General features: G+C 36.8%; 1 protein-coding gene across 3 annotated transcripts; it reads left to right on the top strand.

The window, feature by feature from the left end:
- Positions 1-51: 51 nt before the first annotated feature.
- Positions 52-16555, top strand: CPSF2 (cleavage and polyadenylation specific factor 2). Of its 3 annotated transcripts, none has more exons than XM_082317687.1 (15): positions 52-124; positions 793-978; positions 2477-2636; positions 2728-2833; positions 4351-4480; positions 4809-4924; positions 5487-5674; positions 6096-6386; positions 7505-7605; positions 7952-8152; positions 8828-8980; positions 9559-9784; positions 11652-11951; positions 12943-13077; positions 13179-16555. In XM_082317687.1, exons 2-15 carry the CDS (start codon positions 830-832, stop codon positions 13269-13271), a joined length of 2349 nt encoding a protein of 782 aa, XP_082173813.1. In that variant the 5' UTR covers positions 52-124; positions 793-829; the 3' UTR covers positions 13272-16555. The 3 variants fall into 3 exon arrangements, with proteins under 3 accessions (XP_082173813.1, XP_082173811.1, XP_082173812.1); XM_082317685.1 differs by lacking the exon at positions 52-124 and adding an exon at positions 145-229; XM_082317686.1 differs by lacking the exon at positions 52-124 and adding an exon at positions 503-701.
- The last annotated feature ends 1256 nt before the right edge of the window (positions 16556-17811 follow it).

Below are 17811 nucleotides of genomic sequence, written 5' to 3'. Positions count from 1 at the left end.
TTCCCGCCTCCTCCTCCCCGCCTCCCGCAAGATGGCGGCGGGTGCCGTGCGCGGCGGCGGTGGCGGCAGGCGCCCGCCCCGCTGGGCTTGAGGGAGGCCGGCGCGCGGGCGGCCCGCGAGGCAGGTAGCGGCGGCGGCGGCTCGGGGTCAGCGGTGCGGGCCGGCCCCCGCGCTCGCTGCCGAGTGCCCCTTCTCCCCCGCGGGGAGCCCGGCTCGGCCCGGTGCCCAGGTGTGGAGCGCTCGGCTTGTCCTCGCCGAGCTTGCCCTCCTCTTCCTCCTCTTCTTCCTTCTCCTCTTCCTCTCGGGACTGAAGCGGGCGCAGGGCTCGCCCTGTTAGCGCTGGGCCCGGCCGGCGAGGCTCACCCCATCAAGGCCGGGCCGCTGTCTGGGCCCGCCCGGCGGGGCCTGGCGGGGCCCGGGAGCCGCCGTGCGGAGCCCCCGGCCCGCCCCGTGCCGGGCCCCACCTCGGGCGGGCGCTGGGCTTGAGGGGCCGCAGCCCGGGATGCGCCGCGTCCGGGTGCCCCCATCCGGCCCCCGGGGCGGCGGCTGCTGTTACCTGCACTGCTCCTAGTAATCCTGTTCTTTTTATTGTAAAAAAACCTCTCTTTCTAATAGCAAAAGACCTACAACGATCCAAAGTTAATATCTGAGACTTAATTGATATCCAGTAGCTGTACTGAGCAGTATTCACAACTATTATCGTGCGTATTCTCAGAAATGTATGAAGTTAGAGCTAAGTAAATAGACTTTTCCTTTGGATTAGTCAATGAAACATTTTCTTTCCTCATTCAGATTAGTTCTTTTGGAGATTAAACACTTGGAGAGGAAAATGACATCGATTATCAAGTTGACTACGCTTTCAGGGGTGCAGGAGGAATCTGCCCTTTGCTATCTGTTGCAAGTAGATGAATTTCGTTTTCTTTTGGACTGTGGCTGGGATGAGAACTTTTCTATGGACATTATTGATTCTCTGAGGAAGTAAGTAGTTCCGTTCATACACTTTTTTTTGATAGGTCTTGTCCTTTTCTGAAAGTTTTCAGGATACCATGTAATGGTATGTGTATGGTGATATTAAATCCAAAATTATTCTTTTTGTTTGTTTGTTTGAATTATGTTTTATATGAAGGGAGTTATGCTGCTGAAACATTTCCAGTAAATCTTGGATTTTTTTTCTCGTGAGTCTAATGAGTCACATCTATTAACTGTTGTTCTCAAACTGTTCTGTGTTTGTTTTTGCTTCGATGTTTTGTCTTTTTCATAAACAGGATACAGAGCCGAGTTTGTGGGAGACTGACCTTGGCTCTAAACTAATTTAAAATGGTTAACTAAGTTTTAAATGTAAGAATCCTTAGTGTATGTAGGCTGAACACAAAGTGGTTCAACTCTCGCCTTATGTTTCAAGTTGAATAGACTGTCAGCCAGGAAAACAGCTTCTGTTAGTTATCCCAGCCCTGCAAAGAAATAAACCCGTCTAGACTTTAATACTGAATTTCTGCAGGTTTACAGCAAGGAGCTTTGCTGATGCAAGCGTTGATTACAAGGTTAGGACCGAAACATGGAAATTTCTGAAAGAAACTAAGCTTTGTGATGCTGTTTTCGTAGATTCACTTTTCTAGCATTGACACACGTGTAGTGTTTGAAGTCTTTTAACTGAGGATTTTTATGTACTAGGAATAATTTATAAAATTTTTTGAGTGTCTTATCTGAGAAGCAATTAGATAAAATCCCTTTTTTAATAACAGCCATCAAGAAGAATGTTTGTGCCCCAGTTACTATGTGAGGAAACAAAAAGCTTTCAGCCCAACTTGTATTTTCACTTGTTGCATATGTTCTATGCCTTCAAGTTTTTCAGTTATGATAGGTAGTAAGTTTTTAGTCTGAATTCTTATTTTATGCAGCACTTTGCAAGAAAAAAGTATTCTGTTTTTAAAATTAATAAAACTCCTAAAATTTATGTGCCACTTATCTTAAATGATATATTTGACCTTTTCTGTTTTTAAAGAAATAGACTTTGATTTGATCCTTATCAGTTTAAGGATTATTGTGTCTTTGGGCCTGTTAATTGGTCTTTCTCATCAGAAGAAAAGTTCTACTCTGTTTAGGTTTTTAGATGTATAAACAATTTGTAGCATGTCTGCACTGATGATATTTTTGGCCCCTCAGTTAATGTACTTTCTGGTGTCCAAGTGTATATTAAGGTCTTTCTAATCAAGAATTTGGTGTGAAACTTATGTCTTCAACTTATGTCTTGAAATTATGTTTTCAGAAGTCACCTGCATTTTTAAGTACTTGAACATTTGGAAATATCTGTAACTTTTAATTACAATTTTAAAAACTTTGTTCTAAACCTGGAAGGATTTAGGTTTTCTTGTTTGGCATTCAGAATGTGTATGTATTCTCAAAATAGCCATAATAGGGAGTATATAACACCATGCAGAACTCTTTTCACCAGCTTCTGTTGTCCTTCTTTTTGTAGACATGTACACCAGGTTGATGCTGTTCTTCTTTCTCATCCTGACCCTCTACACCTCGGTGCTCTTCCATATGCAGTTGGAAAAATGGGGTTGAATTGTGCCATTTATGCAACTATTCCTGTATATAAAATGGGACAGATGTTTATGTATGATCTCTACCAGGTATATTTAAGTTGATACTTTCATACACAACATCTTTGATATGGTAGAGTGCTCAGGTTCTTGAATGCTCTATACTTCTTATTTGTTTTAGTCCCGCCATAATACTGAAGATTTCACACTCTTTACACTGGATGATGTAGATGCAGCCTTTGATAAGATACAACAGCTGAAGTTTTCTCAGATTGTGAACTTGAAAGGTAAAGTTGCTACCAAAGTTTCAATAAACGACTTTTAGTGAAAGGCAACAGAGTCATTAAGAGATAAGTAACTTTTTTAAAGGGAGTCAGTTTTGAAATGTGCGTTTTGCAGGGCTGAATTCAGTAGCCCTGTGTCAGTCTATATCAGCTGAACGTTTGCCTCAGTAATTGTATGTGGAAATGGGTAGATTTTCACTTAATGAGGAGGAGGTCACGCCAAAGCATATTTAGACATTTGTTTCTCTTTTGTGTTTTTGTAATTTTTCTTGGAATTTGCTCATGTCTCTCAAAAGCATTCACTTGTGCCTAGTGGTAGACACCTCAGAACTCTTCAATAACCAGTAACACAAAGGAAAGCTTTCTAGAGAATGAATAGGTTGCAGAGATTAAGTTACAGCATGTGGATGATTTAATGAGGACGTCTTCACTGACTCCGAATGATACTCAGTGTAGTTTATTGCTGGGAACTGTGGCATCCGGAGAATCAGCTGCTTTTCACTCCTGTTGAATTTAAAGATCAGAATGAAATGGAAACCCTGTTCTTGAACAAAGACACATACAAGCTGACCACCAGCATCTTGTCTCTGAGATGCAGTATCTCCCTGTTCCTGAATGCTGCTTGCCAAAATACTTGCCCTGTAATTTGGAAAATAGAAATGGGATGCCGTCCTTGAAAGGCTGCTCACCCTTTCTCAAGATATTTGTAGCAAGGCTGTGTCTGTGCTGCCAACTTTTATATCTTAAAAGTAATTTTAGTGAACAACTTTTTTAAAAGATCCTACTTTCTCATATTTAATGGAAGGGATTTGAAAAGACTCGATGGATGCATCTAAGGAGATAATGCATGTTTTAATTATTCTTAAAGCTGTGCACTTCTGCTCAAGTTAGTGGAACGCAGCGAAGTCAGTGAATAATGGTCACGGGTGGTCTAGTTTTACTCTGACAAAGATATAGGCTAGCAGCAATGACGAGGAGCAGCAACGCATTAAAAAAAAGGCATCAGGTGCTGAAAAGATCTGTTATCCCTGACTGCAGAACATGAAGACCTTTCCTGGTATTGTTTGACTTGTGTGTTTGTCATTCTGGAAAACTTCCAGTTTGTGTAATTTATGTGTTTTTGTAAGTATCTAGACAGTGAATGATACAGTAAACATTTCGTGTTGCCCCAGAGAGAGGTCTGCCTTTCACCAGTGTACTTGCTTTCATGTGGTATGTTTGTTACATAATTTACTGTTGTTTAGCTCTGTAGTTACAGCAGCTCTGCAGTGTGAGGTGAAGGGAAGAAGTGATCTTCATTTTACTTTCTTTTTCTGGAGGCAAAATAGAAGTGAATTGCAAAAAATTTTGAAGTTACTGGTTAGATGGGAAGGGCAGATATGTTACTGATTTTTCATACTTCATTTGACTTTTTTCCTCAGTCATAATTTTGGCATTCAGTTATTTAAAATTACCATCTCTTATTCAGAGTAATGGATTTAGTACATGTAACGTACCTAAAATATTGAAAACTTTTGTAGGCAAAGGACATGGTTTGTCAATCACGCCGTTGCCAGCTGGCCATATGATAGGAGGCACAATTTGGAAGATCGTCAAGGATGGAGAGGAAGAAATTGTGTATGCAGTTGATTTCAACCACAAGAGGGAGATGTAAGTTCAACATAGCAATATATATTTCTTAGATGTTGTTAGGTGTGCATCATTTAGTGTGTGATAAACAGGTATAGAAGTAGCAGTGCCTTTTCAGCTCTAATAAGACCACTAATTTCACTTGCATTCAGATTAATCAGTTTGAAACAAGCATTAGTTTGAAACAAGCATTAGCCACTCAGTTTTATTTATTTGTAAGTTTGAAGCAGGAAACATTCAGCTATTAAGAAGTTCGATTTCCATACGTGGAAACATCTGGAAGCTAGATGTCTTATTTTTTCTCATAAAATAGGAATGCAAAAAGTGACATTTTGCCTTTTTTCCACAGCCATCTGAATGGATGTTCCTTGGAAATGTTGAGCAGGCCTTCATTGCTTATTACAGATTCATTTAATGCTACTTATGTGCAACCCAGGAGGAAGCAAAGGGATGAACAGCTACTGAGTATGTATTCTGTTTGGCCTTGAAAATAGCAGTAAAGTGATTTATTAGCCACTGTAAATTGTTTTTCTATGAGAACTTCATCAGCATCCAAACTAAGAACCTTTATTAAAATTTAACAAATTTTGAATTACTCTTTTCTGATGGTACTGATCCTGTGGATTAATCATGTTCCTGAAAACAATGAACCCTATTTGAAAACAGTGTATTTTACCCAGTATCAATTAATCTTTTCTTAAGGGATTTTTAAATGACCTTCCTCAGCACATTCTTTTTTAAACTCCATTTTACTGGTTGCTTTTTTTAAATAAAAAAAGAAAAAGAAAGAAAAAGTAATATCAAGGCAGCGAGATCTTCAGAGCTACCAAGAAAACTCCAGCTCCCTTTTAATTTTGGTGGAAATGTGGTTTTGGATCTCTGTTGAAGTTTAATTTATTTCTGTGTTCAATTTGCTTTTGATTATGATTGCTAGTGTGCTATAACAAATAAAAGAAACCAAGCCACAAACATTCTAATTTCGGTTCAAAGTATAAGTAGGTGTGTTTTTGTTTTTAATTCTTCTTAGCTAATGTTTTGGAGACATTACGAGGTGATGGGAACGTATTAATAGCCGTGGATACAGCAGGCAGAGTTCTGGAACTTGCTCAACTTCTTGATCAGATCTGGAGAACGAAAGATGCAGGATTAGGAGTCTACTCCCTAGCACTTTTGAATAACGTCAGCTACAATGTAGTGGAGTTCTCTAAATCACAGGTTTGTTTTGATTTTAAAATGCAGTTACGAAGAGGATAATGGAAAATGTATGCAAAAGCATTTTGCTTTTCTTTTTAACAGTAAAAAACGGCTAAATACTGGGTGTTGTCCTTATTCTATAGTGCATGCTTGCGTCTCAGATCTTTTGATCAAGTAACAGAGTCCAGTTATGTCTATGGGCATGTTTCTTGATACTCATTTCTGTTTTTATCACAAGACTTGTTAGCATAGTCTATAGCTGTTAAAAAAGAGGACTTAAAGTACTTGTTTCTGTGTTGTTTAGGCTCAGCATTATTTCTACACTTGCTGAGAAACATTGATGTAATCACGTGCATATTGCATCCTGTACTTCACATCAGGTTTGGGCATTATTGTAGAAATTGTATTCTTATAGATAACTTTTTCTTAATACGTATTTTAGGTTGAATGGATGAGTGACAAGTTGATGAGGTGCTTTGAAGACAAGAGAAACAATCCTTTTCAGTTCCGCCATCTCTCCTTATGTCATAGTCTGTCTGATCTGGCTCGCGTGCCTAGTCCAAAAGTTGTTCTTGCCAGCCAGCCTGACTTAGAGTGTGGATTTTCTAGAGATCTTTTCATTCAATGGTGCCAGGATTCCAAAAACTCTATAATTTTAACTTATCGCACTACACCTGGAACATTAGCACGATTCCTGATTGATAATCCTTCTGAAAAAGTTATAGATATTGAGGTAAGAGTTGTCTGTATATCTCAAAGATTTTTACTGGGGGCCATCTGAGGGAATACGAGTAAAACTGAACTTATTTTTCTTTTTGATCTACTGAAAACACTTCCTAGTGGCGGAGGGAAATCTGAAATCAGTATGTTGCATGTTTAACCAATTGTGGATAAGCTTACATAAAAATAGGTCTCGTATTATGAACTGCAGAATGCTTTTTGGTGGTGTGGCAAAATTAATACTCCATAGAGATGAGCATGAAGTTGCTTTTAAATATTTATCTTTAGACAACACTTTCTGGTTTTGTTATAATAAAAAAAAATCTGCTTGCAGTTGATGTACAGATCACAATATACAATGGATTATTCTTGCTGGAAAATAGTCTAGTGCTGGATGAGGGGAGAATCAAGTCAAATTAGTATAATATAGCCCACCAGAATTAGAAAGATAAGTGAAAGCTAGGAATTGGAAAGATAAGGAAAGCTACAACACAATTGTTATTCATGCTTTCAAATTATTTTCAGTAACTTATATACCTGTGTCTACTTCTCTCTGGTAAATATTGTTAATTTATGAGAGTCTCCTGTGATCACAGTGATAATTTCAATCCTGATGCTTTATTTTAGTTTTGGATTGGATTTGAAGCATTGAATTACAGTATTAGACTATTACTAGAATTCAGTATTATTCAAAGTGTCCTACATCCTGATTTTCAGAAAACAAGAAACAAAACTTACCATTGTTTTGCCTGCTGGTAAGACTTTGCCAGGTTCTTCCGGTTTGATGTTAATGACACAAGATTGAAAAAACACTACTCATCTCAGAGTATTTGTGTTCACTTACCAGACAGAGATTTTCTGAAGACGTTTTAAGAAATTTTTGTAAAGTTAATTGATTTTAATACTTTTAGAAATGCTTTTCTGTTGAAGTAGACTCTACTAATTGATAACATTATCATGATGTCGCCACGCCAAGGTGCCACTGTTTGCATAATCTTATCTTGTATGTGACATACGAGTTATACTTGCCCTTGGTACTTCAATACAAATATTCTTGTCAGCAGCATGTACAGAAAGTATTAAAATCATGTCAGCTACTCACAGTAATATTAATTTTAATTCTTTCTGCAGTTGAGGAAACGTGTCAAGTTGGAAGGAAAAGAACTTGAAGAATACCTAGAAAAGGAGAAACTAAAGAAAGAAGCAGCTAAGAAGTTGGAACAGTCTAAAGAGTAAGTGTGTTGGCTGTTCTTGCATTCTGCTGTTATGCTCAAAGTTGACATCATTCTGTGTGTGATCATTCTGCTGCTTCAACCATTTACAGGGATAAATAAAAATGATAGTTTTGATAGATTTGTCTGAGGGCACTGAGGAATCGGGAATGGTTGTCTTTAATCTATTGTTATGATAGACGTGTTTCATCTGCCATTTGACTGTGAGCTCTTTCTCAGATACATAAACTGCCCTTGTCCTTGGTTAGTGTTATGTCAACTGTTATTTTCCAGTCATTGTGTTTATGTAATATTAAACCTGAAGTAAAAAAAAGAAAGTGCTAGGTTTTTTGGAATGTCATTTCAGGGCAGATATCGATTCCAGTGATGAGAGTGATGCTGAAGAGGATATTGATCAGCCAACTGTACATAAGACCAAACATGATTTGATGATGAAAGGTGAAGGTAGCCGGAAAGGAAGCTTCTTCAAACAGGCAAAGAAATCTTATCCAATGTTTCCAGCCCCTGAAGAAAGAATTAAATGGGATGAATACGGCGAGATTATCAAGTATGTGGCGGTAATGTATACTGTTTTTGAATTATTTCATAGCTACTACATGTTAGAAGTAATAAAAATAAAAACTGTCATTTTGTCTCTTTTGCAGCACTGTTCTATACTCTTCCAACCACAGTAACTTTTGAACAGTTAGGACAGTTTGCACTAAGTCTCATAGAAAGCTTATGATAGGATTGAAGTGGCAGAGTTCTGATCCTTGGCCTGTGTTCAAACCTCTTCGGATGTGTTTCCACTCCAGGCTTTTTTTTTTTTTTTTTTTTTTTTTTTTTTTTTTTTGCTTATGAGATAGAAGATTTAGTATTTTTTTTAACCTGACTTTTTCTGCTTTGAAGTACACGTAAATTTATAATGAGAGGAAAGAACATCATTCATCCTAGAAAAATCTAGTGATACTTGTCCTATTTCCATAAGGAATACTTGTTAGAAAGCCTCAATTTGCTAATATTTCCCAAGGTATCAAAGTTCTTTTTTGAGATAGGAAGGTGATATTTTCCAAATGAGCTCTGTTCAAATATGGAAATACTGAAGACAAGTGTAATAAAGTTGTAGGCAATAACAATTACAAAACATCTCAGTAGTAATAGTCAGCATTGCTTGTTTTTATATTATGTAGTGCTTTGGTTTTACTGTAAGACTATTAAAAGCAAAATTCCTGTCATTCTTTAGACCTGAGGATTTTCTAGTTCCAGAACTGCAAGCAACAGAAGAAGAAAAAAGCAAATTAGAATCTGGTTTGACAAATGGAGAAGAGCCTATGGACCAGGATTTGTCAGATGTTCCTACCAAATGTATTTCTGCAACAGAATCCATGGAAATTAAGTGAGTGGCTTTGCTGTTCTCGTCAGTTCTGCTAGAATGGTGACATGAGTACAGTGCAAATTGGGTAAAAGGCTAGCTTGGAATTAAGAAAGTGGAAAAGGACTTGCTCTTTTGTTTTTTTTTTTTTCCCCCAAGCTATCTAAGTTAGTTTTTTACTAGTCTTTCTGGGAGCACAGTGCAGACTCTTATGGTTCCCCACTCTTAAGAAATTTGCAGTTTGTTCCCTGTCTGATGGAGACAAGTGAAGGAGGAAAAGTAAATGATACAACAATATATTAGCATAGATACTCAAATGTATATATATTTTGTTAAAAGAACTTATTCAAATATGCTTATCTTCTGTTTTGGATAACTATGTAAGTGAATTTGGGGAATTTATAGTGTTAAATATACATACATGCTGATATTTGACAATTCTGTATTTTAGTGATCCATAATATACCTCGTGCTGACAGCTTTTGCTGATATAGAGTAATTTCAAAATATCTTCCATTTTTAAATGACATATTTTGGAGCACTTGAAGGTTTAATATTTTAAACTCAAAAATTGTTATTCTTGGGTTTTTAATTCAAACTAGAGCCAGAGTTACATACATTGACTATGAAGGACGCTCAGATGGGGACTCAATTAAAAAAATTATTAACCAAATGAAACCAAGACAACTGATCATTGTCCATGGACCACCTGAGGCCAGTCAGGACCTTGCAGAATGTTGCAGAGCTTTTGGTGGAAAAGATATTAAAGTTTACATGCCGAAACTGCACGAAACTGTAGATGCAACCAGCGAAACTCACATTTACCAGGTAAGGTACTGGAATTTGTTAGTTGTGTAACTGCTGTGAACTGTAGTAGAGCTGTATTGGCAGACTCTAATTTGGCCCTCCATTCTTTGGGAGAGGAGAGACACTACTACCTACGTGTACACTTGGTTTTGTGTGATGAACACATTAGTAGCATTTTGCTGTCTTCTAGGTAAGCATTCTCCTTATGCTTATTCATAAGAAGTGTTTAAAAGCTTAAACATGAGATCAGTGCGTTTTTTACCTGTAGTGCAAAAGGCACAGTTTGTGTCCATGGGAACATGAGTTTGCTTTACTCAAATCTTAATAGATTTATAATGCCTATATTGAGAGTACCACTGTACACTACTTGCAATTCAGGATTCTTTTTGGAATCTGAAGGGGAGCCTTAGAGAGCAAAGAGGAGAAAAAAAAAAAAATCCTTCGTACCTAAATAGTACCTAAGAATGAACATTTAAAGTTAGGAGCAAGTTAATGTTAAAAATAAATAGACACCACTACCCCCAAAAAAGAAGTTAATGTGATGGTTCCTGGAAAGTGAGGTTATGATAATGTGTTGCACTGTCTTAATATATTACATTTAATTTTAATGGGTAAGCTCTAAATAAGAAAACAAAAGTAATTTGTGTGGTCTATGTGAAAATTGTGTATGGTCCTGATTCAACCTTTGATGTTGTTTAGAGGAGAGTCTCTCACATGCACTTTAGGCATTAGTCCTTTATTCCTTCTGTCCTTTTAAAGTTAATAGAAAAACATCAGTAGAATTGTTGAAAGAGGTACTTCTGCTTCTTTCCAGAGGAAAAACCTGTTACCCTGTAGGAAGTGGAAAGTTCCAGTTATTCAAAATTATACAGTTCTGACAGTCTTAAAATAGTGGTGCTTTCTGTGTTTGGTTTGTTGGTTGTGTTTGGTTGTTTGGTTTTTTTTTTTTTTAAGCTCTGAGGATTGCTAGTGTATAAGAAATTATACGATTGTAATTTTTCACAAAATATTTATCTGAATAAAATTGTAACTGCTTCATACTTAATTTCATTTTTTTAATATAAAACAGGAAACTCAGTCTTCTGCATAACTTTAGTTTGTTTTTCTGTTTGAAGCTTTCTGAACAGAGGAAGCATATAGTAGATGTTGAGTTAGAAAATAACAGATATGAGTGGGGCATCAGAATCCCAGTGTCATTTTGAGTCAACTGTGCTGCAGATGGATAGTTAGTTGCAGTATCCTTCATACAGTTGCAGTCTTGATTCCGCTACGGGGATCATGCACAATCTCATGTGGATAACAGTCTTTTCGAGTAGGGCTTTATTAAATGGGTTAAAGTCCTGGAATGCACCAGAGGAATCAGGGTAGGGTAATGTTTTGGTCACTTCTGAATCTGATATTTACAGCATCCCTTCTTACAATAAAATATTAATGATAATTTTTTTTGAGGACTGAAATTTGGAACTTCAGTTCAGTAACCTAAATGTGTCTATAGAAACTTTCCTTAAATTTACTAAGGCCAACTGAGGAACTCGTGGCCGCAAAAAAGGTTTGTGATGTTTTAAAAGGAACTGATTCCTCTTGCTGTAAGTTTAACTCAAGTTTGCAGTCCTGTAAGTTCCTTTTTTTATTTTAACGAGACAAAAAAGGTATTGATCTCTGCTGCTTTTTGAGTAGTGGCATGAGGGTTATACAAATTATATTTTGAAAGTACAGAACGTCTTGCCTTGGTGATACCAATTCCCTCCTTTCCCTCCCCAAAGGAGTATGAATCAAACCTATGTGGAGAGACAGTGAAAGGAAAACTGCTGATTTTTAAAGCTTGAAGTAAGAACTCTCTCCGTGTTTTCCATCAAACTAAAAGTGCTTTTATTTTTGTGCAACCCAGGTCAGGTTAAAAGATTCTCTTGTCAGCTCCCTTCAGTTCTGTAAAGCCAAGGATGCTGAGTTGGCTTGGATAGATGGTGTTCTGGACATGCGGGTTTCGAAAGTGGATACTGGAGTTATTTTGGAAGAGGGAGAGCTGAGGGAAGACGAAGACTTAGAGATGCAAGTGGATATGCCGTCTTCAGACTCTAGTGTCATTGCGCAACAGAAGGCCATGAAAAGCCTCTTCGGTGATGATGACAAGGAGATGTGTGAGGAGAGCGAGATCATTCCTACTTTGGAACCTCTGCCACCTCATGAGGTACAGAAATTATGCTGATCTGGACTTCTTTTTTGAAGAGCTCTGTATTCATTTGTTTTTTTTCTAGTGCGTAGAGGTTGTTACTGTGATCTTATTCAAATGAAAGCCTAACTGAAACTGGATTTTCACGTTTTGGTTTTTTCTTTGTTAAACCTGATACTGTTCTTTGTTCAGATTTTGTGCTTTTCAGCAAGGATGATCTCTTGCATCCACTAACAGTGCCTAGCGTACAGTACCTTCTATTGGTGAAGATAAGATTTTAATTAGCATGTTTCATATTTGTAGTTAGTACTTGCAGATTTGGAAATTAGTTGGCATTTAGTCACTCCTGGATTTTATTATGTTTTGTTGATGCTATGGAAAATACTTCGTATACTTGAGATACACATCTTTGAAATTCTTTGCATCTCTGCTTCTATAGTAGTGATTTGAGAGTTCATTAAATTAATCTTTTCCATAAATTTATCTTTATTCTTAAATTAAAATGCTTTGCATGTGAGTAGATATTATTTTGTCTTTCTATTGAATGATTGCAATGCCTTCTAATCCTAGAATTGCTTTTTAAGATACTGTTGCACAGTCCTAAATGTAGTCTGTTCTAGGAGATAGGTAAATGTGGAGACAACTCTAAAGTCTGTTCAGATTCATGACAGCTGTCATGGAAGTATGTACTGATGAGCAGTAGAGCTTACTGTAGCTCTGTCCCTGGCATAACGTGGCTTGGAAGAGGGATCTTCAATGACAGTTTTCCATTTATCTTCAATATGTGAGCAAAGAAGGAAACTTTTCCGTTACTTGACAAATAACTTGTAAGGCCTTCCTATCCTGGAAATGCCTTGCTGCAGGTGAACAGAAATAGAACTAATCTTCTCATTTATAGTGTTGTAGTCTAGGCCTCCCTCACTGCTGCCAACACAGTCATGAGGAGATCTTTCGAAAAATGGAAGGTATTAAGTAGCAGAAGTATTAAAACGGTATGTGTTGTTTAAAGGTTCTTGGACATCAGTCTGTGTTTATGAACGAGCCAAGACTGTCTGACTTCAAGCAAGTTCTCTTGCGAGAGGGTATACAAGCTGAATTTGTAGGAGGAGTGCTTGTGTGCAACAATCTGGTGGCTGTTCGCAGGGTAGGTGTTCTGTGTCTTAAACTCTTTGGTAAATAATATTCTAAATTAAAAGTTTCTCATTAGTGTAAAGATACTAAATTGAAACATCTCTTTTGTTTCAGACTGAAACAGGGCGCATTGGATTGGAAGGCTGTCTCTGTCAGGACTTCTATAGGATAAGAGACCTTTTATATGAGCAATACGCTATTGTCTAAGGAAAGTGCTGCAAAGATGTTTTTACTTGAACTTTTAAAGACAATGGGGATTTCTCCCAATTTTGACTTTTTGTAGTTTTCTAATTTATACAGGGGAAACCGAATTCATAAAGAGCAATTAACTACCCCGAACATGTAAATAACTGCTACCGTCATTCTTCATAAATCTGTTGGTACATTCCATGTTGTTGACTTTCAAACTGTTATGACTTGTCATCTCCCACATAACACATTATAAATGAGTTCATGACTACAAACCTTTCTTAGGAAAGGTTGAGTTTGTCAGGACATGTTTTGGTTTCATAGATTCCCTGCCAAAGAGTACAAAATATATAAAAGTAATTCTTCTTATTCTAAAATAAGATTAGATAGGGAACTGTGGGTTTCTTTGGTTTTGTTCTTTTTGGTTTTTGTGTGGTTGTTTTTGTTGGTTTTTTTTTTTTTTAATTTCTAATGGAGGTTAGTTAAAGTACATTTTTTAATAGCCCACTTACCTAAACTTTCCCCCAGTGTTAATCTGGCTGCATCTTAATGTTGTATCTGCTCCATCTTACTCATTTGTTCCAGAACAGCATTTCAGATTCTATATAAATTATTAATCTGCAGGATCAAAAAATTACTTTGGAAAGGTACTCTGAGAAGACTGGATAATATTGTCGGGCAGTTTAAAATCCAGTGATTGTGTGCTTCACGGTAACTTCTGTACAAACTTACAGAATTTCTAACTTCTAGCTTTTGCAAAATTATGCCAACTATAAAATCTTCACTGAGTTCTGATTTCAATAATTTAAAAGTCTAAAGCCTTTATCCATGCACTGCTGTTTGTTCAGAGTGCCATGAGCCAAGTTCAGGAGGATCCTTTATCTTGAAATCTGAGTTCATGTGATGTATGTAATGCTTTTGTGCCACGTTTCATTCTAGTTGCATGTTTTGTGCCATTTTTCATTCTAGTTGACAGCGGAACTTACTGTAGCTGCTGATGCTAGGAGTTGACCTTACTTTTTAGGTGAAGATGAGCCCAGTTTTGGGCGCCTTAATTTCTCAGAAATTAACTTATGCAAACAAATGGCCTCTTGAGAGTTTATTTAATCCTTTTTTCCCCTGTCCACATGTGAACCACCGGCTTTGGCAGTGGAGGGTTGCTTGCTTGTTTTTACATAAAACAGCAATGTAAGATGTGCGCTCTGTGTGTATATTTAAATATAACCTTTTGAAAAAGTGGCAAAAAACCAGCCCTGTGGGCTATTAATGGACAGATAATTTACTCTGCAATTCATTCTTGACAAATAGTTTTCTATCTGATCTACACACTATTTATTCTGTTTAAAATAGTAACTTAAAACTGAAGACCGTCTTTAAAAAACAAAAAAACAAAACAACAAAAAAACAAAAAAAAACCCAAAAACACAGAAAAACCCCCACCTGCTACAACTATATACTAAAAATGTAAAAAACTTGAAAATTTAGTGCTGAGTGAGAATGTATTTTGTTACACAAAGAAAATCTTGGCTAGGAATGACTGAATGGCTCAATGCTTTTTTTTCTTTCTTTTACAATGTAGAAATATGTTTATTTTCCATTATATTGACGGCCAGAGCTTCATAGAAATGCGCTGTTTTGTAGCAATGCTATGTAAATGTATATGATACTGGATGCTTGTTGGTGAATGCTGTTGTATTACTACTGTTGCTGATACTAATGAACTTTATAAAGTGAGTTACTTTGTACATAATCATATTGGCCTTAGGACTTTTAACTTGAGGGCTTACAGTGGGCAGAGATCACACATGCCTGCATGGAATATACTAATAAAGAAAAAAAACCCTTAGGAAATCAAACTAAAAATAGTGTTGTTTTTAAGAAAGGGATAAAGACAAGACAGTGTGATCATAAACATTTCTCTTAGTTTTGTTTGGCTTTTTAACCTATTGATTCAAACTCAGTTTTGTTTGTTTGTTTGTTTTTAACCTATTGATTCAAACTCTAGTTTTGTTTTGGTTTTTTTTTTAACCTATTGATTCAAATTCAGCTAAGTTTAACAAAAGTTTAGCGTTATCAGTCACTAAATTCCTGCGTGTTCTGGTAAAGAGGAGAAGCCCAGATTAGTGCCATCACTAAGGAAAAGGCTCCAGTATGAGCAAAACAGCTAACTGTTCTTTTTTTAGTCTATTCAGCATGAGTGTGGCTTGAAATCAGACCTAGAAAGCTGATATGCAAGGCGATAGTAGTCATCTGAGTGCTGGGACTGGGGAAAGATGGGTTTGTGGACAATTCTGGTGGTGAGAGGGATGAAGGGGAGTACGCCTAGTCTGCTATCAGTTCTCTGATAGATTATTATTGTTCTTTTCTGTTTGTGGCGTTTTGGGGGTTTTTTGGTGTTCTGGTTTGTTGGGTCTTTTTTGTTGTTCTTAACTGTGATTCGCTTTAAACAATAATTGAACTTCTTTGTGTAATTTTCAGAGTTACTAATCTGGTTCTTGTTTGCATCTGAAATGAAAGATTCATTTCCTCTTACCTCCACAAAATGTCAGTGCTGCCATGGGCAGCTGTATTTTGACTTCTGCATTTTCTTCATTAGCAGTAAAAATTCGATGAGGAGTACCGTTTCTTACTCTTTGCTCTATTGCTCTTGAGGGCAAGAATATTAACTTCAAGTCAAACCTAGTTTTGGTACTTACTGACCATTTAAAAATATTTCCTTCCAAGGGTCTTGGATAATTCAAATTCCTCAGCTAAGAAGAGGCAAGGGGGTGTGGAGACACAGGAAAGGCAGAAACTTGCCTTCCCCCTTCCCCAAAGTCTGTAGTATTTGTGGGTAAATCCTAGCTTTTTTATTCTCTTCTTCCTGCGCATATGTAGTAGAATATGAAGACATATTGCAAAAGATTAAGGGAATGTAGAACTCCTTAATAATAAAAAAATAATTCTAGAATTAATTGTGAAGCTGTTTGCATTGTCTAAATATAGCTTTACCCTGAAGTTAAATAACTTTATGTGGGTGACAGTCTCATTTTTAATCATCTTACTTTGACAGTATGTACTGGAGGTGAGGTGAAGCTGAAAGTCTGTCGTCTTCTCCTTCCCTGAACAATATTTAGACTTAACCAGATCCACTTCTCAAAATATGCTGTTAATGGAAAAGTAGTATGCCCTACATTCAGTCTGAGTAACAGTCTCACAAGAGCATTTGAGATCTATTTGCTCGTAAAACTTGCTTGGAAATGTAGGAATTCTCCTGTATCTGTACTAGCTTTTAATGGTGGTCAAACACTATTCATTTGGAATAAACAAGCCAAGAGACACCCTACCCCACCCCCAATCTAAATAATTGCTATAGATGGTTGTACCCTAAAACACTTACATTGTGTAGAATCAAGATTTCTTTGATAAGGCATGACATGTATTAATAATTTCAGTTAAGAAAGGGGAATGTATTGCCTGGGGAAAACACTTAAACCACTAAAAGTTTTGGAGACTTTAGCAGAAGAAATTTTCCAGTAAGGATCTGAACATTCCACAATATTCTGTTTCATGGCTTTTACAGATGTTTTCATAGTTTTAAAAAGGTGGTGCTGGGGAAGATGGTCTGGCAGTCAAATCTGATAAAGAAATGTATCCAGTAAACAAAATTTTAGGTCTTGATCTGAAAACTGTATAAGGAACCGATGGTAGTTCAGGATAATGAAAGGGATCAAAAGAATCTTTAAAATTGCCTGTTGAAATTTATTTTTAAAAATACTTTAAACAGTCTTATCTTCTCTGAGACTCCTTCTGATTGGAAAAGAGATATGACACAAAGATCAAAATTTGCATCACTAAAATTTAGTTTGTAAATGAGTCTGTTGCGTTTCCTGCAAGTACAGAACAAGGTAGTTAGCCATAGTTGATGTGAGCAGTATTCATCTTAAAAAAAAAAAAAAAAAAAAAAAAAGAGTGAGTGTATTTATTCCTTCCAGTGAGGTTTAAAGCTTCCATTATAATAACACAAGCTTTTGTAGAAAATCATCTTTCATAAAGTTTGCCAGCAGGGCAAATATTGAAGGTTTTGGATGGTCTAAAATTGCACCCTCCCTGCATGATAAGTAGCATATGTTAGTGTACATCACACTGCTTGCCCAGTATTAACCAAGGGATGAAAGAGCACATTGTTTCAGATCCATCTAAATTACTTTAATTACATTAGTAAAATTCTTAATTCCTTTCCTAAAAAGTGTCTTAGTGTTTCTGGCAGAGAAGTTCTGAGGGGTGGTTGCAGTTCCATGGTAAGTGAACTGATCACTCCTTTCAGCTCAGGAACGCTTGCTCACAGTGGTAGAAGAGGAATGTAGAAGTATTTAAAATATCTATTAATTGACAAGTGTGTTTTCTTACGCGTAGTGAGATGGTGGAAGTTTGATAAATATGGGAGATATAAAGATATGGGAGAACTAGATTGTTTCATGCAGTGCACTTTAAATCTTACTCTCCTTGATAGGTTATATATTACCACTGTGATAGGAAGTAAAAAACCAAAACAAAACATGATTGCATTTTTGAGTAG

Source organism: Platalea leucorodia (genome assembly GCF_965183815.1).
Source record: "Platalea leucorodia genome assembly, chromosome: 7".
NCBI classification, from domain to species: Eukaryota; Metazoa; Chordata; class Aves; order Pelecaniformes; family Threskiornithidae; genus Platalea; species Platalea leucorodia.
This window is presented reverse-complemented; position numbering and strand designations above follow the sequence as displayed.

Coding starts and splice junctions, on each gene's coding strand:
- CPSF2 (XM_082317687.1), top strand. CDS start 830: ATGACATCGATTATCAAGTTGACTACGCTTTCAGGGGTGCAGGAGGAA. Junction 4,925..5,486: donor AAGGGATGAACAGCTACTGA/GTATGTATTCTG, acceptor AATTCTTCTTAG/CTAATGTTTTGGAGACATTA. Junction 8,981..9,558: donor ACAGAATCCATGGAAATTAA/GTGAGTGGCTTT, acceptor AATTCAAACTAG/AGCCAGAGTTACATACATTG.